The sequence below is a fragment of the Rhea pennata genome, chromosome 2 (genome assembly GCF_028389875.1).
Source record: "Rhea pennata isolate bPtePen1 chromosome 2, bPtePen1.pri, whole genome shotgun sequence".
NCBI lineage: Eukaryota > Metazoa > Chordata > Aves > Rheiformes > Rheidae > Rhea > Rhea pennata.
In genome coordinates, this window is record NC_084664.1 from 10,133,900 (window position 1) to 10,157,928 (window position 24,029).

The 24,029-nt window shown below is 36.5% G+C and overlaps 1 protein-coding gene across 4 annotated transcripts in view; it reads right to left on the bottom strand.

Annotated features, from left to right (window-relative positions):
• Window positions 1-4,944: 4,944 nt before the first annotated feature.
• LMBR1 (limb development membrane protein 1) overlaps window positions 4,945-24,029 on the bottom strand; it is a 70,658-nt gene continuing 51,573 nt past the window's right edge. For 3 of the 4 annotated variants that reach the window (XM_062568829.1, XM_062568828.1, XM_062568830.1), the window contains 8 exons: window positions 18,009-18,089; window positions 16,800-16,876; window positions 16,482-16,559; window positions 15,528-15,601; window positions 15,206-15,296; window positions 13,704-13,770; window positions 9,716-9,877; window positions 4,945-8,313 (listed from right to left, as the gene is read on the bottom strand). In XM_062568829.1, coding sequence (XP_062424813.1) covers window positions 8,231-8,313; window positions 9,716-9,877; window positions 13,704-13,770; window positions 15,206-15,296; window positions 15,528-15,601; window positions 16,482-16,559; window positions 16,800-16,876; window positions 18,009-18,089 — 713 coding nt within the window. In that variant the 3' untranslated portion in view covers window positions 4,945-8,230. The remainder of the gene's footprint in view (window positions 8,314-9,715; window positions 9,878-13,703; window positions 13,771-15,205; window positions 15,297-15,527; window positions 15,602-16,481; window positions 16,560-16,799; window positions 16,877-18,008; window positions 18,090-24,029) is intronic. The other variant, XR_009957545.1, reaches the window with a different exon arrangement.

Sequence of the window (24,029 nt, forward strand, 5' to 3'; positions counted from 1 at the left end):
TAACTCCAGAGCCAGATTTTCCAATAAAGGATTTTTTTTAAATGGACAATGATACCTTATATTTAGAGAAATAAAAGTTAGACAGGTGATGTTGCTTCCTAACTCTGTTTTTTCTTTTAGATTCAGTTTCACATTTGGTCTTCTAGCGTCTTCAGCTACATCCTCCCTCTGTCACTCCCTTCCCACCTTTCCCAAAGATCAGCCACAGCTGATTCAGTGATTGTGTTCATTTAGCAGTACCCAGCTGTCTACCTCCCCTGTGGTTGAAATCTGAGCCCTTGCAGCACAGGTTACAAGGGCTGCCAGCACCTGTCACAAACCAGAACTATCTACCCTGGCTGCTTCTTCCACTTGAACGACTCTGACCAATCCAAAGGCAGCTGGGTGTAGATAGAAGTGGCCAAAGGGGCGTGATCATTGCAGAACTTGCACTGACCACTTTCAGGAGAAACAAAAGAGGGATTATGAACTTCCAGGTATGCATTGCTGAAATTAAGTCCAATCACCAAAGATAGTTTAGTAAGAGAAGTGTGAGCACTAAGGACACACACACAAAAATCAGAAGAGTTGAACAAAAGTGAGATTGCAACATACAATGTAGTAAGAAAATAATTTTAAATGAACAGGCAAATGGCTGATCAGTTACACAAGTGATGGAAAGTTTTCACGTAATGCTTACAAGATCAAATTGTATCATGCATCAAGTGAGGTGATCACCACAGCACCAGGTATATAGGTCTAAAATCTCAGGCTAGAAGAGGTGGTGTTGCATTTAACTTAATAAGGTATTAATATAATACCTTAAGGTAATAAGAGTTCTACAGATCAGCTGCTGCTGAACTCTCCCCCTTACACACCCAGAAATTGGGATACAGTACTGTCAGGGCTGGTTCTCTCTTAAGAACTTGGGGAGAAGAGATGACACTCCAAAGGAGCAGGCACTGATAAACATGTCTTGAAATGAGGAGGGAAGAAATCCTGGAGAAGTGTAGACATTAGCTTCACTGTTTTCTGGAAAAATACTGGCACAAACTACTTAAGTAGAGCTAGTATTTGCCATGGGATTTGCCAAGAACAAAAATCATATCAAACCAATGCAGTTCTATTTCTGTAAAACAAGTGTCCTGCAGATACAGCAGAAACCAGTGTCATGTTTTAATTTTATGGCTTTAGAAACCACCTCATTTTCAAGAGCAAGCTTTGAATTATCAGTATCAGAGGAGATAGGGTGGGAGAAGTCATCTCAAAATAGCAGATTTTTATTATTGATTTTTTTTTGTTACTGAATTTTAATTCAGTAACAAGTGCATATATTTATGTATATAATGATCACACATTTAAGACCACTGACATCTGTTATAGGTAGCAATATAGACCTGCTGCAGAGAAACATCAGAAATGTTTTAGAACACAAGGTCAGTATGAAGCAATGATGTTATGTGAGGCAGAGGCAGAGGGATGAAGTCTAAGGCCCAGCTGAGAGATCACCCTATCCAGTTCTGAGCACTGCTTTTCTAGAAACGCTTGAATCACCCAGAGTCCCATAGATAGCAACAAGGATGATGAGAGGGCCACATAAAACTGAGAGAATTGGGGTCAGTTATTATAAAGAAGATGAAGGGAAAAATACAGGCAGGGAAAAAGCTGATGCAAGCAGAATTTTCCCTATTCACTACAGATATGCAGAACAGAATTAAAGCTTGAAGTGTGCAAGTGCCATTCATGTTTGACATTTAGGATCCTTGGAAAACTAAATCCCAGACTTTGTGATCTCTGCTATGGCAAAGACAGTCCCTAAAAAGCTAGTTTAATATGAGGTATGGTTGACTCTCTGCAGCTGAATGGATTGGAGGCTTCATGACCATTCCAGCCATAAGATTCTTGAACTTTGAGAAAAAGCCTAAGATCTCCAGTGAAGTATCAAGGAAAGTCTGAAGCTGTGCAAGTTTCAAATGGGTTAAGACACAAAGTGGTCAGTGAAGTACAAAAATTGTACTTCAGTCAAACTGCTCTAAGTGACTTACGCATTACCCAATCTTGATATTCTTGCATACACAAACCACACTTAGCAGAACCTAAGTAGAGGGTTCCATTTAATCGTGTACCTGTCTTCCCAAAAAACAGGGCTGCAATGCCTTTGAATAGACAGGAATTTCCATCACAAGCCATACCTCATGGAATTTAAACAGCCTGAGTCTGAGATCTCAGAAGTACTTTAAATTGGAGGCAGGAAACAAACAGGAATGGAAACAGACACACCTACTACCAACAGAGTCATTTAGAACCCCACACAGATTTTTTTTTTCTTTGCTTTAAATAAGAAAGCATCAAAACCTCACTCTGAATCACACTTTAACTTTATTGAAAACAGTAAAAAAAAAAAAAAATCTTCCTACAAAACACTGAAAATGTAACATCTCAAATAAAGGGAAAAAACACTACTAGTCCTTTCACATAAAAATTCATACTGGCTAAAAAGGCAATTATTTTCATATAGTTTTGTAACACAGTGAAATATCCACAACTGAGAACTTTATACAGCACATTTTTTTGGATGACCCAAAATAAACTAGTAGGAAGGATTTGGAGAAATTTATTCCTATGACATTAACACTAAAAGCATACCTTTTCAGTCAAGAGAAAAAAAGGGGGGAAAAAAAAGCACTGTCAAGTCTTAGAACTTACAAACCCTTAAGCACAAATCTAAGAGCAGAGCACTAATTCCATTCAGCATCACTCAACCTCGTACAAAGTAAAGATTGTGCGTAATTATTTTTAAAAACTAAAATCTTAACCAGTAATGCTGCAGTGAAGAAAACTGTAAGTGCAATATGGAAAATATCTGTTGCCATTGTCACAGTGCCATCGACAGCAACATCAACACAAACACTAGTTCAGTGCTGTATTTTTTTTTTTTTTTTTATAATCACATCACCAAGTCCACTTGAAGCTGCCGCCGTGTGAGGTTGTTGGCAGCTCTCTGAACACCAGAACCATCTTCCTCCTGTTTAACGGGGATTTTAGCTTAGTGAAGACAAGCCCTTCAGTGCAGTGAGTGTTTTCTATTCAGGTAATGCAGGGTTAAGCGCCAAACCCCGCATGAAAGTTAGAGAAATCTGGCCATGTTATTTTTGTGTACATGTATGTTTTCTGACATTTTAAAATTTCAAATCCATGACCCAAACAACCTTTTCTATCCATTTTCTTCGAACAATATGAGTCAGACCAAACAATAAAGTTAACTTTGAAATCTACCTTTAAAAAGTGAAGAGTGGCTCAATTTTATTTTATACTATAAAGCTAGTGAGGAGGCAGATTCAGTGAAAATTAAGTATTTTTGCCTAAATTGGGAAAAAATGTTGAGAGCAGAGGGGAGGAAGTTATGTATCAATAAGAATCTTTTCCTAAAGCATTTAAACGTGTCCATTACTTTCACAGTACAGGTGGCACTATCATGCTGTTTTTCTTATGATCACTTTACATGAAGAACAAGAGTGAGAAGGTCCAAAACAATCTCGTGCACATGAAATTCAAGAGGTACACAAGCCTCTTCTCCGGGTACATGCAAAATTTGACTTTGATCAAAACAGGAGAGAGTGGTGCTGGCACACCAGAATGATGCGTCACTTGATCTCAAAGCGAGACAGCAAGGCTCGTCAAAAGCTGTACCGCATTCAACAAATTACTGAAAAGATGACAGGAATTTTGCAGTACATCGGCTACTCCGCAGTAGCTGCCATTCGCACGTTCTCAGGCTGTTGTACCAACAAATTAAGTTACCTCTTCCATTGAGAAGCGGAGAGGTTACCTCACGCTACTAGAGGTTAAGAGCATGTATGTGCCCAATGACTACAGCACTTCCATCTCACTCTAAATTCAAACCTTACATGACCTCTTATAACTTGTCAGTGAACCCACACCCTAATGACAGGATTGTTTTAATGGAATCCAGTGGTAACACCCAGATTAAGTGCAAATGAATGATTAAATATTAATAGCTTCATAATGGAAGAACATTTGTAACTAGGGAATTTCCCTGTACAGACTGTGCAGGAAAGGAAATATATCAAAATCAAAGCAAATGCCCTAACTCTTCAGCAGCTGATATCTACACAAGCACTGAATACATGAGGAATGCAAGATAAAGCATGTTCATGAAAGCAGCCTCATCACTGCATTTCCAGTAATGTTGATTTACATCCTACGTAACAGGAGGCAGGGGGAGCAAAAGCAAACACTTGAGACTGGTATACAACAAATACTTAGAAGCAGTTTTACAGTATCCCAAGATACTTAGGGAGGTACAGATCAAGATACCTGAAGCCTTTACGAACTGGGATTTCCTAACTTCAATGTGGATGTGAGGTAACAACAGGATTTAGCTATCCTCCTGAATTTGGTATTTCACAATTATATATGCTGCTCAGAATCCATTAGGCACATGGCATAGTTACTGTAGACTAGCTAAGCTCAATCTCTTTCTCTTCCTCCTCTCACAGAGGTGTAAAGAAAAAAAGCCAGACTGTTCTTAAAAAACTCAAGAGAAGTTGCATGCATGAAGGAGCCAATTACTCTTTGCATCTGTCTCGTTACTTTCTCATTTAGATCATCAATTTAAGCAAAGGGCCATCCTGTCTTTCCCACACAGCACGGGGACACTTGAGCTACTAAACCAGCACTTGATTATCAGCTGCTTCAGGGGCTTAATACCAGCAGGAGAGAACTGGTGGGACAAACCCACTAAGGGGCTGCCGCCCTCTCGGGCATCGCTCCCAGTGGCACATTTGCCAGGCCACATACTGGAGAAAGTATCACTTTGCAGCACCCCCTTGCACATGTCCATCCCCTCCAGCACGTGGCAGCGCAAGGTCCTGCCAACCCAGGCGCAAGTGTAGTGAAAAGCTGTTACTCTGTATTGTACTCAAGGTGGAACCAAACAAGGAAAACATCTTGACAAATCCTTTAATTTCTACGACACTGCAAAACAGTCAGTGTAAAAGATACTGGAGAAACAGGGCCAAAGATAAGTATCACATTACAGACAATAAACAGTTTTCTATGAATGCAAAAAACTTACTTGTACAGTAACCCATACTTTAAGCTTAAAGAGTTAAGTACTGAAGGTGTGCTTTACACTTAAAAATCCCACAATATTACAATTCTGCCACTGTATTTAATACTGTGCTACCAATACAGAACAAAGCCAAGAAATGGCTAACTTGAAACAATTTACATTTTTTGGTCTGATGTGTGGTATCTAGTTTAAGATGGAAGCATTTATGTGCTTTTGCCTCTTAAGAAGTGAGGCAGATGTTGATGTTACTAAGATCAGCTGTATATACCTTGAAGGTATAGACCACCTGACTCTACATGAGTCAAAAATACTAGGAATGTATTGTTAATATCCATTAATGAATTAACAGTTGCTTGTATTTAAGTGAATATATGCTTCTGTGAAAAATATATAGTGACCTGTATCTTACACTCAGTATACCTGAAAGTAGCATTGTATTTCTAAGCAGCATAAGCAATGTCCTTTTCGAGGCCAAACAAGTATTTTAACATGGACAGTGTCACAAGACTTGAATTTAAAACATAGTAACTGCACAGGGCAGCTCTGAATTTCTCTGCAGACTAATACACTATAGAAACCACAGTATCATAACCAGCCTCCATATTTCAGTGTAAAATCTCCACTTAAGTCACTTTAACCCATACATATCTCTGACTACAAAATCCAGAAGGAGGGGTGGGAGCAGGTAAGGCCATAACTCCCCCCTACTCCCTGCCCCCAAAACTAAATAAGCTTTAAAATCTCACTTAACCTCCATGCTTATCAGCAGGAACTGCCTCTGCTCAATTTAGTATAACCTTATTCATTTTTTGAAATCACATATTCATTATAATCCATTTGTTCCTGGGTTCTTGGATTACTGATGCAAATACCAATCCAAAAAGTCACATCAATTTGACTACTGGGAAAAGAGCAGAGACAGAGACCTACACTGGCTCACACTCTTCAGATTTCTTCCTTAAATTCATTTATTCAAAGAGTGTATTGAAATAACTACCTCAAGCTCATAACAGAAATACTTTAATAACGATAACTAACCTCATTATATATCACAATTCACCAGCCTCATTAAGACACTAGAATAATTTTGGTCATACTATCTCTTGCATGGACAAGCAGATACATTTCAATTATTTTTAATTGTAATGCTAGCACGTAAGGCTACAAGCTCTGAATACCTGAATGATGCCCCTAACAAGTCTCCTGATGTTTTCAATGTAAACAGATTTTTAAAACAGCAAAAAAAGCCTTTTGATTATAGCTCCCTGTTCTTGGTTGGGGAACTCCGACTCAGAAAAAAAATTCTGACCAAAATTTCAGCATTAAATTTTAACAATGTACGAGATGCTTGTAAATCTAATGAATCAAACAATTTTAAGTCTTCCAAGACTCAGTACAACACATCAATAGTCAGTTTAACTAGCCTTGAATTTATACTGAAGACACAAAGAAAAAGCAGTAACTCTAGCATATTCACTACAGTAGTATCTACATTATGTCTCAGTTCAAGTCAGAAAAGGCAGCCCCAAAAAACTGAGAAATCCTCATATATACTGGAGCTTAATTTTTGAAACATTCAAGGAAAAAAAAAGCAAAAAAAAAAAATCACATTCACACAGCAATAAGGTCTACAGCCCAGTGTAGTTGCCTCAGGAAAACAGCCAAAGTTTGACACTTATCTGATTTCAGAACCACACTGGAGAACTAGTTGTCACAGTTTGGTTAAGCGTAAGACCTCAAACTTCAGAAAGACGTATTTTGGTTTTACAGAAACAAGAGATAAACAGCAATATTGACTGACCCACTATGTAACAGGCACGTACTGAAGTCTTCCCTGTCCAAACCTGTTTGAAGATGACTTGCAGCAGAACAGGACAGAAGTGAAAACAGACTTTGAATAATGCCTTGGGTTTTTGGTGGTGGTGGTGCTTTGCTTTTATAAACTGCTTATAGGATTCTGCAGTAAAGTTAAGGAAAAAGATATTACCACCCACTGATGCCATTCTGAATCTAAGGCCTCTGAGCAGCTAAATTGTAACATTGCAGAAATTTATACTAGCAAGATTGAACACGCAAGTTTTACTTACCAAGCAACCTACGTCATTTCTATAAGCTTAGAATTTAATTTACGATATCTACACATACAGGCCTATATACATGTTCAAGTCTACACGTTAAAAACACACTAGTGAAAGATACTGGATTATGCCACAGAACAGAAATTCTGATAACTATAGTATAAATTCTGAGAAATAATTTACTTCAAATTAGATTGTAAAAAACTGTGCAATTGCAGCCTCCTAGGCCTATGCTACTTGCATTGATTCCAAGTACTGCTGATACGCAGAAGTTCATTGAGAATTTTACAGGGATGTACTTGGTAGGGTATCGACCTCCATGGCACAATAGCTTACAGAACTGTAAGAGCTGCGACTAGGGGTCTACATAGCTTTTTACAAAGCATACTAGGCTCAGATTTAACACTGAAGTTAATCTTCATCTTGTCGTTCACTCTATTCGATAAGACATTGTCTGACTACCAGTAAAGCAACCTGACATTTAGAGCTAAGAACAAAGCTGAAAACGCTGGCCTTCCAAGAAAGCTGGGTATTTGACTATAAACAGCCTACTGAATCCTACACGAGAGGAATTGTGATCTCTACTGGTTATTTTTGTTTTGCAACACAATCTTGGTGGAATTGTTCATCTACTGTCAAGGATACCTCCTCTAGGTAGTTTATGTTTCCAGCAAGGGTCATAGTGGACTTCAAGTGTATTTTTTTAAATCAAGTCCCAAAGTTATTCTTTACAGCTGTTTCTGTATTACAACAGGAGGTACTGTGCAATTAAATGGTAGCAAGTTAAGATATGAAACTGTCAAAAAATAAAAAGGAATGCATTATTCTCTTCAGCTTCCAGTCTTCAAGGCACCTCCTGCATTAACTTACTGGAAAATTTACAATCAGACCAAAAGTTAACTGGAAAGAGGAGAATCTGATATAGCTAACTTCCTCACAGAAGCCCACAGCATCAAAAGAGGAGACAAGGTTGGACCCACACTATCAACAAGTAAAATCAAAACAGAAATGCTGATGAGATGACAGGAATGCCATGAGGTTGATGTTTTCAGGTCTGTTGATTGCAGATGATTGTTCATCACAGTGTTTTCTGATGCCCATTTGCAGAAGGTTTTGTCTCCGAGTCTCTTGGATTGTTCGACAAATGAAGTTTATCTAATCCTGCAAAATATTACACAAAAAGAAAAAAAAAAGTAAGATTCTTCTGTTTTATACACATGGCTGTTCAACAAAAGCGTACTGCATACAAACCAAATTCCACTTTGTGGTGAAGGTCTCCACATTTGCTGAAGAGCAGAACTGATATTCTAGCTGAGATATGAAACACTTCTGGAGAATTCCATCAATTGTGTTTTAAGTGGGAAAAGTCCACTGCAGTGGACTTCTGCTTTGACAAAACATGGAAGAGACATAAGCTTGACTTCACATTGCTTTAATCACAGATTCAGGAGTTGAGGACTGCAATTCTTCCTCAGTTCTTCAGTCTATCAATTCACACCATAGGTCCAAAAGAATAACCTGAACTAGCTCTTCTAAACAATAGCACCTTTCTGAGAAGCATCCACTTCTGATTTTAAGATCATCTGCGATAATCACCACTTCTCTAAACTGTTTAAATGACTAATCATTTTTAGACATACATTGCAACTGATTTGTTTAGCTCCACTTTGTATTTTCTTTGTCTTACCGCATACTTCTCTGCTATTTGAGAGTGTTAATTACAGTCTCCTGTCCTTTCCAAGGCAAGAATCTAAAGTACTCTTTGTTTTTGGGTGAGGCTGGGGAGGGAATGGGGAAGAGTAGGACAGGGGACAGCAGTTACCCGTGTTTTGTTCATGAAATCCCTCGTAAGAGGCATGGTTTCAGTTCCTTGTTGGTTGTCATAGTTTCTCTGTGAACTCTCCTGTCAAGGCTCTAAAATTAAGGATCTGAAACAGATAGAGCTTCTAATCCATTTGATGTTGACTATATAGATTTTTACTGTTTATGCAGTGTCACGATGTACCAAGTTAAGTTTTTTTCATCAATAGAATTCTAACTTAACTACACTACCTAAACTGAAAATCTACATCAGATCATCTCATTTCTAAGTCCCAATTCTTTTGCAACAGGCCTATGGCAGGAATTTGCCTTCCCCTGATTAGCCATGACACAGCTCTCAGCGCAGGTGAGAAAGCAGGATGCAAATTGTGGTTCCCACTCTTTGAATGCACACATGACTGTTCAGAGTTTGTTATGCTTCGCACACTCAGCAAACCCAACCAGTCCATGTGAGAGACCTGTGTTTTTTCAGCACTGTGTCCCATGCAAACCTTTTATTTTATTTCTCTATTTTGTTCACAATATTTACACAAAGTCTCACAATACTTAACAGCAAGAGCCCAAAAGAGAATCCTTAAAGAATCCACTAGAATGACACCATTCAATAGCCACTGTCCTTCTTCACCTACATTTCGAAGTTTGTAAGTCTGCTTTTAATCTACATAATGCTTGATTAAACAACATAAGTTTAATATAGTAAGATGTTATGAAGTTCAAATTAAATTTTCAGTGCTATTATTACCTAATGCCTTCAGGAGCTCTTCTCGCACAGCAGAGGTGAACTTCCTGACCAGACATAATGTAGTCACGATAGCAAAGAGCAAGTTGTAAGATAATACAATATAGAAGTTTCCCAGCCAGTTAAACCTTCCAAAGTCTCCAAGAAGATCAAATCTGGTAATTCCTGTTAAAATAGCATTTACAGTTCACATTAAGAATCTTGATTACATTTTTATAAAAAACAGACAAGCTTCATTTTCTTACTTTTTATATATGAAAGAATTTTGCTTTCGGACAACATAAAGACAGACTCCTGGTTGAGTACACAAGACAATGTTCAAGTGCTTTTGCCTCCTGATTGTCTACCATAAAACTGTAACACAAACTTATCAATCAAAATGTTTGCATTTCCCAGCAAAATGACTGAAAAATGTGAGTTAAAGTTACTTATTCTAGATAAGAACTTCCCCTTGGTAACTTTAATAAATAGCTAGAAAAAAATTAGTATCAGTATGAAAACTATGTGCAATGCAGGTTTCTATGAGATGCTATTTTGGAAAGCGATGGAAGACAGTGTGGGCTTTCATAATAAGAAACTACAGGTAACAAAAAAGGTCCTTCCATGAGAAAGGCAAAACCTTATAGTAAGCACTAGGCCTTCAAAAGTGCTTTTCAGAGCCACTGCTTTTGAAATCCAGATTTAAGACATCTTTCCCACTGCAGTTTTTCTCTTAGTAGCTACCACTATAAACCATAGAGTATTTGCACAGAAGGAAGCGTTTGGCTGAAAGACCTTGTAACACCAATACTTGGGCTTTGTACCCAAGTACCCAAGCAGAAGTTAGACAACTGCTAAAGCCAACTAAGCAAGACTTTCCAGACCTGTGGAAGCATTTTTCAAGCTGGAGGCTACATCCCAGGAGACAGAGGAGAAAGAGCCACAGGTTGCCTCTTTGCTACATCTGCTTCAAGAAAGCCAAAACTGAATAAAGGGCAAAACATTTAGATAACACCCAAATAACAGTGGTCTAGGGTTGATGAGCCATTATGTTCCAAAAACTTGACTCTGAAGATGTCACAGTGACACACGCTCAGAATTGAGACCAACGGTGGGAAGGAAAGAGGCCTGAGAGAGGCCTAACTGGCCTCAGAATCAGAACAGCAGCAAACTCGAGACAATATTCGCAACAGAAAATAACTCTGAAGTCCTTGGACTGGTAAATACACAAAGAATAAACAGTTATTTTCACACTTGAAGCCAAACAGGCAGTGTCCTTAAGAACACTTCCAAAGGAGTGTTTTATTCAGATTGCAGAGCTACGAGAAAATTAACAAGTTAAGTTTGAACATATAGGCTTCCAGAGTCTTAAAGCAAAAGGAACAAAACAAGCAGAACTTTGGCTAAAGACTTTTGGAAAAGACAAAACACTCCTTGACACAAAGGGCTTCAAAAGAATAGCTAGCAATGGAGCAGGCGTCCTTAGAAGAACGAATGACAATGAGATCTGACACATCTGTTAGAGCAAGTGGGAAAAATATCCATGAATTACATGTGTTTTCCTCTTCTGAAAAGAAAAAAAGTCATTGCTCATCTAAAAAAATTCTGACACATAATATCATTTTGTAGAGAAAAGGATTATCTTGGAGAAAAGGATTAGTAAGTTTCTTCCAACTTTCCTACAGAGGAATCCACACACCTCTTACAGTTTCTCAAGATTGCATTTGAAAGACTACATAGTACCAGAACAGAAAGCTACATCTCTACCGGACCCAAATACACATCCAAAAAAGTTGGTGACAATTTACCAAAGAACACATTAATCAACTGTGCAGATTAGAAAAAAAAATTGTTTCCATTTTACATACAAGTTTTACATCATATTTCCTTAACCACAAGAAATAATAATCAAGAGGAAAATTGTTGGAAAACTTTTGTATCAGAAAAGTCCATTTTGTTTGTAATTCTTTCTTTCTGTATTCCTGGCTATTAAGTACTCTGCTCCCAGTCTGTTTGACAGTAGTTAGCAATAGACTGCAGATGGCAAAACATCTGTCAAAGTAGGGCTACTCAAGGGCTGAAGTGTACTGGGAAAATTGAGCTAATTTACTTCAGTAAAAACTACCTTAGAGTTCTCAAAAGTGACGGGTAAGAGACATCTACCACATATGTATTTAATAAGTTCTACAAAACATGTACAAATTCTCACATTTCCATCTTTAAAACTTGAAAGAGATCAGTACATGCATTGGATAATTTTTGCTAATTTACCTTTCCCATAAAGCGCAGCTTTTTTTTATATAGCCTAGAAACTTGCTTTTTTAATAATGTGAAAAGACTATGAATCTGCTTAACATATTTATTTCTTTTCATCTATTCAGTGCCACAGGGCGGTAGCATGTAATGCAACACACGATATTTTTGAAAGCACCACATGACTCACTGTACTCTAATGCACTATTAATCCTGTTTGGACAGCTGTGTCTGTGCATTTGTTAGCTGTGCGTTAATTGTTCCATCTTTTTTCTTCTTTTATTTATCTCTATGGCAAACTATTCAGGAATTTCATTTGTTGGCTTTTTTTTTAAGTGAGTTTTTACCATTAATCTGTTTCCTATGTGACAACAGTGCACCCAGCACGTACGCTTTCTGCCACAGAATCTGTTTATTATCAACTGTTAATCTCATAGATCATTAACAGTGACTTTTTTTTTTATAATGACATGCCATAAGTTACTGGACACAATACTTAATGTTAAAATTCTATTTTAAAACACTCATTTTTCAACACGACATTTTGTTCTAAGTGAAAGAACAGTTTGATTTATCATATTATCTATATTTTATGACTAGATTAAATACTATAATTCTTCTTTTGAATTTGGTGAAGTTTCACAACAGATTTTTAAAAAATGAGCATGCATGTACCTATATGTATATATCTTAGAATTTGAGCCTCTAAAATGCATCATATTACAAAGTCATTCACTTGTTTACCCTGTCAGGTTTTTTCATTTACTGATTGGATTTAGTAAATCAGACTAGTCACATGTTGACATACACAGCATGAAAATACAATGCAGTTTACAGCAAAATGCTAAGTACTCTTGATTTAACAGTACTTTAGTTGAAAAGACACCATTGCAGAACTACCAGGTACACATTACCTGTCAGTGGGCTTAAATTCCTAATTTAATTTAAGACTCATACAGCTCGAGATGGACATATGTTTGCAATATTCACATTACCTGCAAGTGCTCTTCTCTGCTTAAACACGTACCTTTATGTAACCCGTAACAGCTCTACAGTCTAACTTCAAGATTCCAAGCTGAAGATTAACCAAATAGAACTAAGGCACTAAACACCCTGTTTTTCCAACTGGCTAAAACAGCTTTTCACACCAGGCACTTCCTCCAGTTCTTATCAATAACAATCAAAATTTCTCCGGGTGTATTATATTGGATTCTAAATATTTGAAAACTGAAGGAACAAAGAATGCAAGCAGATTATTTTAAGGAAAATGAAAATAGGTTGGTTTTTGATACTGTTTTTAATCGAATCAGAAAATGAAGAGCACTTAACTTTGTAAAAAAAAAAGACATTTGTACTTGATATTGTCTGAAGTTTAATTCCAGAAATCCCCAAAATATAATTTTTCATAAAAACTCAGAACTGTAATGAGACAGTAAACATGAAACTAGTTTTCATTGCTCTGAACTAGCAGTCTCCACATCTGTTGTTCTCATTGTCTCCTGTTTTAAGTTGATATTCTGACCTGTTTTTTTAAAAAAAATATTTTTTAGAAAGTGCTTAGCATCTTTTATTAAATATATGTTCTGTGGTGTTCATACACAGCCCATGCTAGTGTAGAAAAGGCCACACATGGGTGTGATTTTTGATGAAATCAATTGCAAAATAAACAGCATAAAAGCCACAGCTGCAGGTTTGTTGAATTACAAAAATCAAACAAAAAAGCACTTCTTATTTTAATACTCTACTCTATTGAACTTACCCAGCGTTCTTGACATGACTGGCAAAGCAGAGCTCAGCACCAGGATTGACACACAGTTTCCAATGATCTGTTTGAAAGTACCAAACAACACTTCAACCATAAATAGGATTGCCCCCCCAAAGCAGTGGTCCAGATAAGAACTATTCCTTAAAGTTACATACTTTAAACTGAACCTCATGTAATTAACAACTACATACTGTATAAATCTTGCATACTCTGCCACACTTCTCCATATGGTGTTAGACCACTGAAGATTGCCAAAGAGGAGAAAGAGCAAGTAAACATGGAATCATTTGTTTTTAAATTTACGTACACTTAGATTTAAAATAATTCAAAACTAGCATACTGCAAAGCATTAGCTGTTTACCTAATTCTTGCAAACTTTTTATGCAAGAATCATTCCATGATCTTGGAATAGATGATTTATCCATCAGCTTAAGCTTTACATGTAACTGCTTGCAGGATTAGTAGTATTTAAAAAATTACAAAGAACTTCCTTGCAATTGAATGACTGTTGACTGCTTTAAATGGTATGAAAAAAATCACAGTTGTTTAGATTTTATTCTAGTGTTTGTGAAGCTCTTATAAAGAGTAACTGAAGCTTCTTTCTGTCACAGGGAATCTCCATCTTCAGCTCTAATTCTATTGGAATTCAAAATTAAAAACCAGAAGATTTCTTATGAGTCAGAAGATATTTGTGCATTCACTATTTATTTCTACGTTATTCCTGGTATCCTGTAGACAAACAATGAAAAACTTAAATAGGAAGGAGTTGAAATGTTATTGATCTACTAGAGGGATTCTACTTGTTTATCTACATTCTCACTTCCAATAATCTATAGTAAAAATATGAAGTGGTTTTATCCATTAGTTTTTACAGCTAAACACTGAATAAATAATTAAATTTAACATCTGTTCCTTGCTTGCTGATCACCTTCCCTCGTCAGCTGTGGGAATATTTTGCCAAAAACTTATGCGTATTCCTCAGCATTAGGTAACAGCATTTTTTTTTTATGAAGCCAGTGTTAAATTGTAGAAAGTCAAATTAGCCTCAGATTGCAAAATGCTGCTGAATAGACCTCCTCAGTCTTCTTAAATTATTCAAATTTGAATTATTTTGCCTGTATTACTTACAGCAACCAAGTTCTTCAGATTTCAAACAAGCTCCCTGAAGTACAGTTACCACAATCAAAGTTACTCATTAGCAATACGTTTCCTTTGAAAAAAGTTCTTTCACTAGCTTTTCTATAGCTGGTTAACAAGCTCTGCTATTCCAGGCTTTTTACAAGTGAATGGATGCCATCCAAACTAAACAGAGCACATCCTTTTTCCCAGTCATTCAGCATTTTGAAAATCTTCCAGTTTGTGTTTACGCAGCTTACAAACAAATACTGATCACTGCAAATGAGCCATTCAGGGCAATTACTACCTAAAAGAGTCAGTTTGTCTTGGGTGGCAAAAGAGAGGGGAGGGGGCCATCACCATCACAGACTTTACCTTACCTTTGTCATAGTTGTGTCATCCTTCCTGGGAGTGAAATTTTCAAAAAAACGAAGACTGTAGAAGCCGACGACAGAAGATACCATAAGATAGCTGTGAGAATCAAGGAAAAAGGAACCCCCGAAGAATGCAAGCTTCACTCAAGTTCTCAGCAGTCTCCTGAAAGTCTTAAGAACCACAGAAAAAACACAAACACTTCGAGTGCTTCAGAAGGACTGACCTATCTCTTTCTTCTTTCCTGGCAAGTGTCTTAGTAAATTACCAGTGTCCCAGAAAACTGGGCAGAATACTTGTTAACAGACAGAATTCTTAAAGAAAGGATACAAAATCAAAATGATTTCAAGTGCTGCTCCCACAAAACCAAAAGTGGACAGGGAAGCATTTCCTATTCCAGGCCCCTGCAAGAAGAAAATACTTCGGATAGTTTAATGAGATACACATAATTATTCATAAAGTTAACTTGTATCAGTACCAAAAAACCTGACATCTTGGACAAAACAAAGCATTTTCTCAGTTAAGTATTTCATTATATTTAATCTGCTGATCTTACATTCTGTGCAAATGCATCAGCTAGCTTTCAGTCTTGAGTGAAATGTGCTATCAAGACAAACCAGCAATTTCTAGCTTTCCAGTATTATGATTCACATTTTATGCATATTACAACTACCAACTACACTCATTTGATGCATGCCTCATTACTTTGGGAACCAAATTAAGAGATCTCAAAACATACTCTTTTTGGTGTTCACATCACCACAGGCAGAGCAGCCATCGCCACTAACACCTTTTATGCCTCAAAGCATATACACAGTCACATGCAGGGGAAAGTATTACTAAATTAAGCAAAATCCTTTGTAATTATCATATTCCTCTATTTTCTTGATGTGTTTTTATCGTAAGAGGCAAAAAATATACTTTTAAAGAGGAAAATAAATATTACCCAGGCCTTATATATCGGTTTTTAATATATTTTTATATGCAATCTAGAAAAATTCAATTTAACAGTTGAAGGCATTAGTAAAATGCAAACTCCAGATTGCTGCTATTGCCCTAATTTACTTTACTGAATCATCTTATCTTCATAAAGATGTGGAGCTGGTTTTATTAAGAACTCACTATAACAATAACAACTTACACGTGCGCAAGACAAACTCGGAACCAAGTCATGGTTGAGGCTCATTAGCTTCAGTATTAAAGCAGTTCTACCTTGCATTTTTGTAGATGTTCCAAAGCTTTATACTAAAATTATCAAAATTATAAAGGAAAGGTTTACTTTACCCCAGATCCCTTTGGCATTGCAGTCTCATCAACCAACAGGTAAAGAATGTTGAGAGCAACTAGGAGGACTGAGATGGACTATTAAAAAATAGAAATAATTTCATTATTAGATCTATTTAAAATTTTTCCACGTTTAAACAATGTATATATTTATCCTCACCAGATTTCACAGCATTAAGTTTTTTTGAAGGAGGTCAAGAAAAAAAATACCAAGTGTTTTGCTTAAATACACATTACTCAAAGTTTTTAAAACTATCCCCCAAATGACTGAAGAATTCTACATGCTCTTTGTTGAAAAAAAGGAACAAAAATTCTTACCGTCTCAATCAGTAGTAATATCATAACAGCTGGATAGACTAAATTCCTTTCCCAAGCAGAAGCCTTTTTCCGCCGCTCTGTTCAGAAGAGGAAAAAAATAATAATACAAGCTTCATGTCTAAATAATTTTTGTTTTAATCTAAGGTATCTATAAACTCTTATTATAACTGTAGGTAACAGCAGTCTTAGCTTGAACTGACACCAACCATAACAATATCCACACTGAAGAGGTATACAAAGCAACGCCAAAAATACAAAGCCTTTTTAGAGGAAGGTTGTGTAGACATCTACAAGCACAGATTGCTTTCTTTTTTACAAGCATGTTTCGCCATGGCATTTTTTCCCTCTTACTGCATTTTTGCAAATTTTAAAATATACTTAATTTTAAAATATGCTATTTACAACTGCAATATGCAATCGCATATACAATATTGCAATATGCATTTTAATTAAATGTTATTTAGTCAAGCCATTTAGGTAACTTTTTACTCCAGTCTAGGCTTCTGTAAGACAACATAATCCTGAATATTCATATAAAAAATAAGAAGTAGAAGTTTTCATATATTTCAGTGCAACCTATCTGTTATAAGACAAAGAGAAAACTAATTTAGTGGACATCACTAGAATCTCTAAAAAGAAAAGTCCAACAACTTCTTCTTACTACAGTGTTACTCTCACATAATACAGTGATCAATGCCAAGTCTTAGAAACTTTTGAGCAAGTGAGGAGATACTTATTTCATCACTGCCTTTATAAGAAGCATCATTTTTCAGCTTTAAGAGACACAAACCTGCTAAGAATTATTTTATTGCTTTTAAGCATAATCTGACTCTTCCAGAAGTAATTCAAAAAACTGAGAGGAAAGCAGTGTCTTAGGTAAGTCCAAATAATCATAAATATGTAATGGCTTATGAAATAATGTGGTACTAAGCTACATATCAGGAAGTCAAGAATGCCAGAATTTCTCTAAAATTATGTTGCAGGTAATATTCAAGTAAGACTTTATTTTTTACATCTGTTAGAGGTGTGCAGTGATTTCATGTGATGCATCTGTAGAAACTACAAAGTTTGAAAGGACTGCCAATGAACAAATTTGGTTACAATTAAAACTGGTATCAGTCAGGTGACAGCTGTAGGTTGCAAATATCTTGAAGTTGCTTACTAAATCGCAGTCCACATGAACCAGTATAAAAATTAAGTTTTCTTTACCTAGATTTGTTTTCTTGCTTTTCACTTTTTCAAGCTCCCGTTCCAACTCTGCTGTCTGATATTCCACTGTGGAAGATACACCTTTCAAAAGGCAAGACAATTTTATATCAGTTAGAGCTAACTGCATCCATAGTACCATATGGTAGACAGTGCAAAAACTCAGATTTACATTATATTAATACTTTGCCTCAAAACTGCAACTGGTTCTTTGAGACACTTCAAAACCTTTCACAAAATAGAGACTTAATCAAGGACCGTCTAATTCTGTCTAACCAAAAGTGTTCTTCACTTCAGAGGTCTCACTGTGTGGTCTGCTGGGATCCTTTCCTATTTTGTTAACCACCTGCAGGACATTAGAGGAGAACAGATACTAAACTGAGTTGCACAGGCCCATAAAATAGTTATGGTGTGGCAGCCTGACACAGAATGGTTTGAACATCTCAAAAATTATATGGAGACAACAGAATATTAAGATGCAAAAAACAAAACCCTTGAAGGGTATCCCAAGATATTTAGCAACTTTGAAAGGGTACATTTTCTTCCAAACCAGATAAGCTGGTGGCTGAACCTCCAGCTTCAACTTCTGCTTCTCCCTTCTTTTCCTCAGCCTTATACTCAACAAACTTGTTTTCCATGCCGTTGACCTCCTTGCTGACATGCCAGCTACTCCTATCTTCTTTTGATCATCAGCCATTTTGGCCAATTTGGTCAGTCTGTGCTGTTCAGCTGTCTCTGATGACCACAATCAGATCTTCCTCTCTACCACCCCCCCCACTGCACCACATTTTTATGCTTTTTATAATTTATATTGCATGCATATCACTAGTAATTAACTCCTCAAACTCTCCTCTATACCAGCTGAAAACAGATAACTGCAATATTAGCTCCTCTCCCCCTTGCTCAACTTCTGCCTTTCTTTACAAAAAAAATTGCTCAGCTGATCTCTTCCTCCAAATCCCTCCATGTACCCTATAAAACCCAGACCATTTTCCCTCTCCATCCTTTTCAATGTCCTATTCTCTTCCAACTGTCCATCTTTTCCAATGCAAGCATACGGTGGTTTCTCTTCTTGACTCCAGTCTTCAAACACATCTCAGAGTTCAAGCAAGTGCTTAGACAAGCTGATCAGAGATCCTCTTTCAGTTCTGAGCTCATTATTTCTTAGCTTTTACTCTTCAAGATTAGTCAAAAAGAGGGCTCCACTCCACATTTATCCCTCTCATATCCCTTTTATTTCTGAATACTGCCATCTCAGAATAAGTTAAGAGGGCTCATATATTTCCTGATTATTGCAGGCCAAACTCATTCTGCTGAAACACCTTGTGGTAACATCAGCTCAAGGTCTTAATGAACCCTAAGTCCTCTCTATTATCATCTTTCTTGATTTATGTTGACCCTCCTCTGCTTATTGGCCATTCCCATATCCTTGGCATAACCTCTGATTCTAGGCTAAATTGCAACAGTATAGTGTCCCACATACTTTTTTCAAGGGGTCTCTAATAAATTTCCATGAGACTAATAGTGTTGTTCAGGCTTTTATCTCGTATCTTAATCATTTGCCTACAAAAACTAAATAGCACTCAGGCTGCTGGCACACTAACACTGCTTTATTCTCTGTTGCCTTTGGATCCTTTTAGCAATCTCAGTCCAAAATGAGAGGATAAGCTTCTCATCCCAACCAACCCCTCATCCTCCATATTCTTGCAGCACCCAACACAGTGAATGACGCCTTACTTGAACATGAACAAGTATTTCTTGGAAAACTGTTGAAGCTTTTCCTTTTTCTTTCAGTGTTTACTTTTCCACACAGTTAGATTGTCAAGGAAGCATCCAAATGCTTCCAAATTATTTTTCAAATTTAATTGCATGCCTCTCATACGCATTTTCGCGTACAACACATCACCCGTTATGCACAAACTTGTATCTTTGACACCAGAGACATAGCATATATAAAAGAGCTACCAAATAGGTAATTATCTCAAATTGGGATTAACCTGTGTACCAGTAAGACCTACAAAAGCAGCTTTGTGACAACATTTACTCGCTTAAATAGAAGCATCTACAATACAAATGTCAGTTTGATTTCTCAGTATATTTTATTAAAGTAAGCAAAATCAGGAGTCTTTTCTAAGAAAGTTTTTTAAATAGTTCTCATTATCATCACAAGAATAAGTTTTTGCACTGATGTATTCCCTGCACATCAATTTAAGAAGTCTAAAACATTTTATTTTGTAGAATGCCTGATTACTATTAGTTAAGTAAGGAAGCTAGCTACAAAAAGTGCAGTGGGAAAAGTGTCATGAGCTTTAATGGAAGCAGCTAAAAATATGTGAAAAAGATCAAACGTTTGCATTTGATTTTTTTCTTCAAAATTAACATATGGATCTCTTAGGAAAAGCGTTATTCACAAGGGATGTGCTTTTCCCCCTTCAATATAAAAATTCAGAGCTCAAGAAACCAATATCCACGGGACTCTTTCCAACAAAGTCAATGTAATCACATTAGGTTCTGGAGAAATCCTTTGGTAGAAATTCTGAATCATATATAAGTATTGTTGTAGTTCCTCCTTAAAACTAGCAGCAAATAACAGGTTGTTATACAAAAGGATATTTTACAAGAGAGGAAGGCAAAGTTTTAGATCAGTCAAAAGAGTATTTGAAAAGGATGCAGCTCAATTCTTAAAGCTCTATAACATTAGCTGCATTTCAAACATGCACAAAGTTCAATGTCAGCGCTGTCTAGCCAATAAATCAAATTGGTAGACGAGACTTGTTTGGACTAGCAATGAAAAGTTAGAAGGGATTCTCCAAGCAAGCCACAAAGCAGCTCGTTTAAGGTCAATTTAACGGTATTATTCAGTTTTTCTTCCAGCCCCGACATAAGATTTCAGTACCTCAAAGGAAATTGTAAAAGTATCTATTTGCATTCCCCCTAGGTGATTGGCAGTTCAACACCAATTAGTTCAAAATTACACTGTTACTAGCGTGCAATAAAAACAACACCTTTCATCTTTCTTACATAGGTAAGGATACCTTCAGAGCCAATAACTTTGATCAAGTATTTTTGATCCTACCCCACCCGTCTCTTTGGATTCAGGAAAACTAATAGCTAAAGGCAACTTTTTTCTTTTAATATAAAGAAAAGTCCCAGCTTTATTCTTCTGCTGTGGGAGTGATGTGGGCACTGAAATATAATACACTGGAAACAAACGTTTTTCCCAAGCCCAGTATCTCTTGAATAGATAAAAACACTAGGGTAGATAACATGATCAAACTTCCCCCTCCCTCCTCACTTTTCAGCTATGCATTGGAGATATCTGAGAAAGAAAAATTAATTTCCACAAAGAAAACATCCTTTTCATAGTTAAATTTATTTTCAAACATGAGGAGGCTGACAGAAAATTGTCATCTGCACCACAGCCATGACAGTTTCACCTATACTGATAAAGAAGAGCACAGCTCATACAGCTAAATTCTCCTCCTCCTCCTCCAAAAAAGAGGTTTTACTCAGCTGAGCCTTGGAAACAGCGATTCATGCTACCCCCTTACTATATCCAGGTGCTGTCTGAAAAAATATTAGGACAAGTTAAAGCAGTGCTAGGAATGGGACAGCAATTACTCCACCGAGAATTAATCAGTATTGGCAATCACCAGGCATTGCTTAAGTTTGTGCTTACCCTCTTCAGTTTTAATAAAAACTGAACTCTTTGGTTATTCATATATATTTCATAACACTTGACTGTTTGATTGTCCAGCAGGCTTACTTAAACTGAATCCCTTAAGTACATATAATATTTCCTCTGTTTAACAGCCATTGCACAAAGTCTTTAGCCTAATACATCAACTCCGATACGGCAACAAAAATTACTGCACTTACAGTCTTCACGTTAAATCACAGATTATGGTCTCTAACATTGGAGCATGACATTTATTAGCGTAATTAGCACCACACCTTAACCTCCACGCATTTTAACAAAATGCAACAAACATTGTAAGCATGAGGTGCTTATAAGTCTCCATGCTTCTAGCAAATAATGGTATTTGTTTTTCTGCTATAATTTGTTTAAAAAGAGTTCTGATAGAGAACATGAAGATTTCCATCCTTGCCACATAAATGAGGACTATACTTAAAATTACTTAAACAATTATTCATAAAAATCTTGCAGAATAGTATCTTCTTGCACATACAACATACTCCCCTCCACCTACGTGTTATTTTCAAGTTTAGATTTTTATCTAATTTTCAGCTAAAGCCCATTAGTTTTCTCCGTATACCAAACCAGGCTTTCAAACATTCCTTTAGATGGTGGTGCCAATATCATTCCCTCAATACGTGAAACACGACAATTCAATTCTGTTGTTGAAGGGCCTTTAAGCCCTATGTCTTCCACCTCTCAAGGCAAGAGCTCTACAGAATATGGAGGGGCTGTAGTTCCACATCATGTTGACTTCTAAACTATTCACTGGAAAATAATCAAGACTGGTGATTAAGGAAGCCGCCTGCACATTTCTTAACTCCAGCTCCAGCTAATCTAGTCAAACAGACTAGGTCCACCCACTAACAATCTCAATGAATTGTAACAGAAACTATTGGATAGACTTCTAGACAGAAAAATAGCAAACAAAATCATCTAAATAAATGTATTATCCATCTGAGTGGTTGATACTGCTCTGCATTACTTCTAATAGATATGTGAATAAATACTGGGTCATTTTTCAGTAAAGCTTTTCTTGTACGTAAGTGTCATCACCAAGACAATATAAAATATTCAGTAACAAATATTTTACAGTTGCTAGCTAACATCAAACGCATAAAACAATTATAATTACCCCATCACAGCTTCAAAGACATTCAATGCACGCACCTTTGTGCATGTGTCCACATAAAAAACACAGCTTCCAAAACAGCAAAGGTGAATATCACTTGCAGGACAAATCTGTCACAAGTAGTCAAGAAATACAGCAGACTTTATAAAATAACCAGAAGATTAACACCCTCAGACAATTTGGGATCAAAGTACAATGATGAATGCTCTAAAGATGCTTAATAATTCTGAAATTTTAGTAAAAATATTTCAAAAACCAGTATTTGCTTTCTCTGAATGTATTAATTCCTCCTGATGATCAACACCAGCATTTCAATTTCTTCAGTTTCTCATCTAGAGTTCCACAGCACTATGAACATCTCAGTCACACACAGAATCTAGCAAAACCTAGCAACTGGGGGGAAAGTGTGAAGGAAAGAAAAAATAAAAAATTGGAGTATTGAACTTGACTGTTGAAACTATGGTCAATTGTAGCAAAAGATGTCATTACTTTTCCCCAAACTTTCAACATTAGAGATAACCACCACATTCTATTGTTAAAGTCACTGAACACAATTATTCCCCACAGAGAGTTGACCCAGACAAACCAAAAGTGCCAAAATTAACATGGAAATCTGAAGCCAAAATTTGAGTCTAAAGATTAAAACTGATTCCCTGACCAAGCTGTTTAGAAAGGACATACTGAGATTTATGAAAAGAAAAGTTAGAGACAGATAACAGAAGAAAAAGTACAAAAAGAATGGAGGAAATGAAGAAAATTAAGATTCAAAAAAGTCATATGCCTTTCAGAGAAGCCATAGCAATGGATAAAAGTCATGACATGAATATTCCTTGTTAATCCAACCTGAAACACCTGTATAAATTGTGGATGAATGATGTATCCAGGCATTTAAAAGCAATTCAGAAGAAAATCTGAACATGACGACTGCCAGATTTTGGGGTAGAATCATTATATTTCCTGTAAATGGTGCCTGCAACACTTTAATTTCCTTATCTCACAAACTAAAGCTTCATATTGCTCTTGAAATATTTCAAAACAAAAAACATGTCAAAAACACAGAACTGTAAAACTAAACATGAAATCTAAAATATTTATGTAATCATTCATCGTAATGGATGCAAAGAAATGATTAAAGTCACTGTGTAGCTCCTAGAATATGAAGGACTGTTGTGGTAATTAGGATTTAAGCTAATAA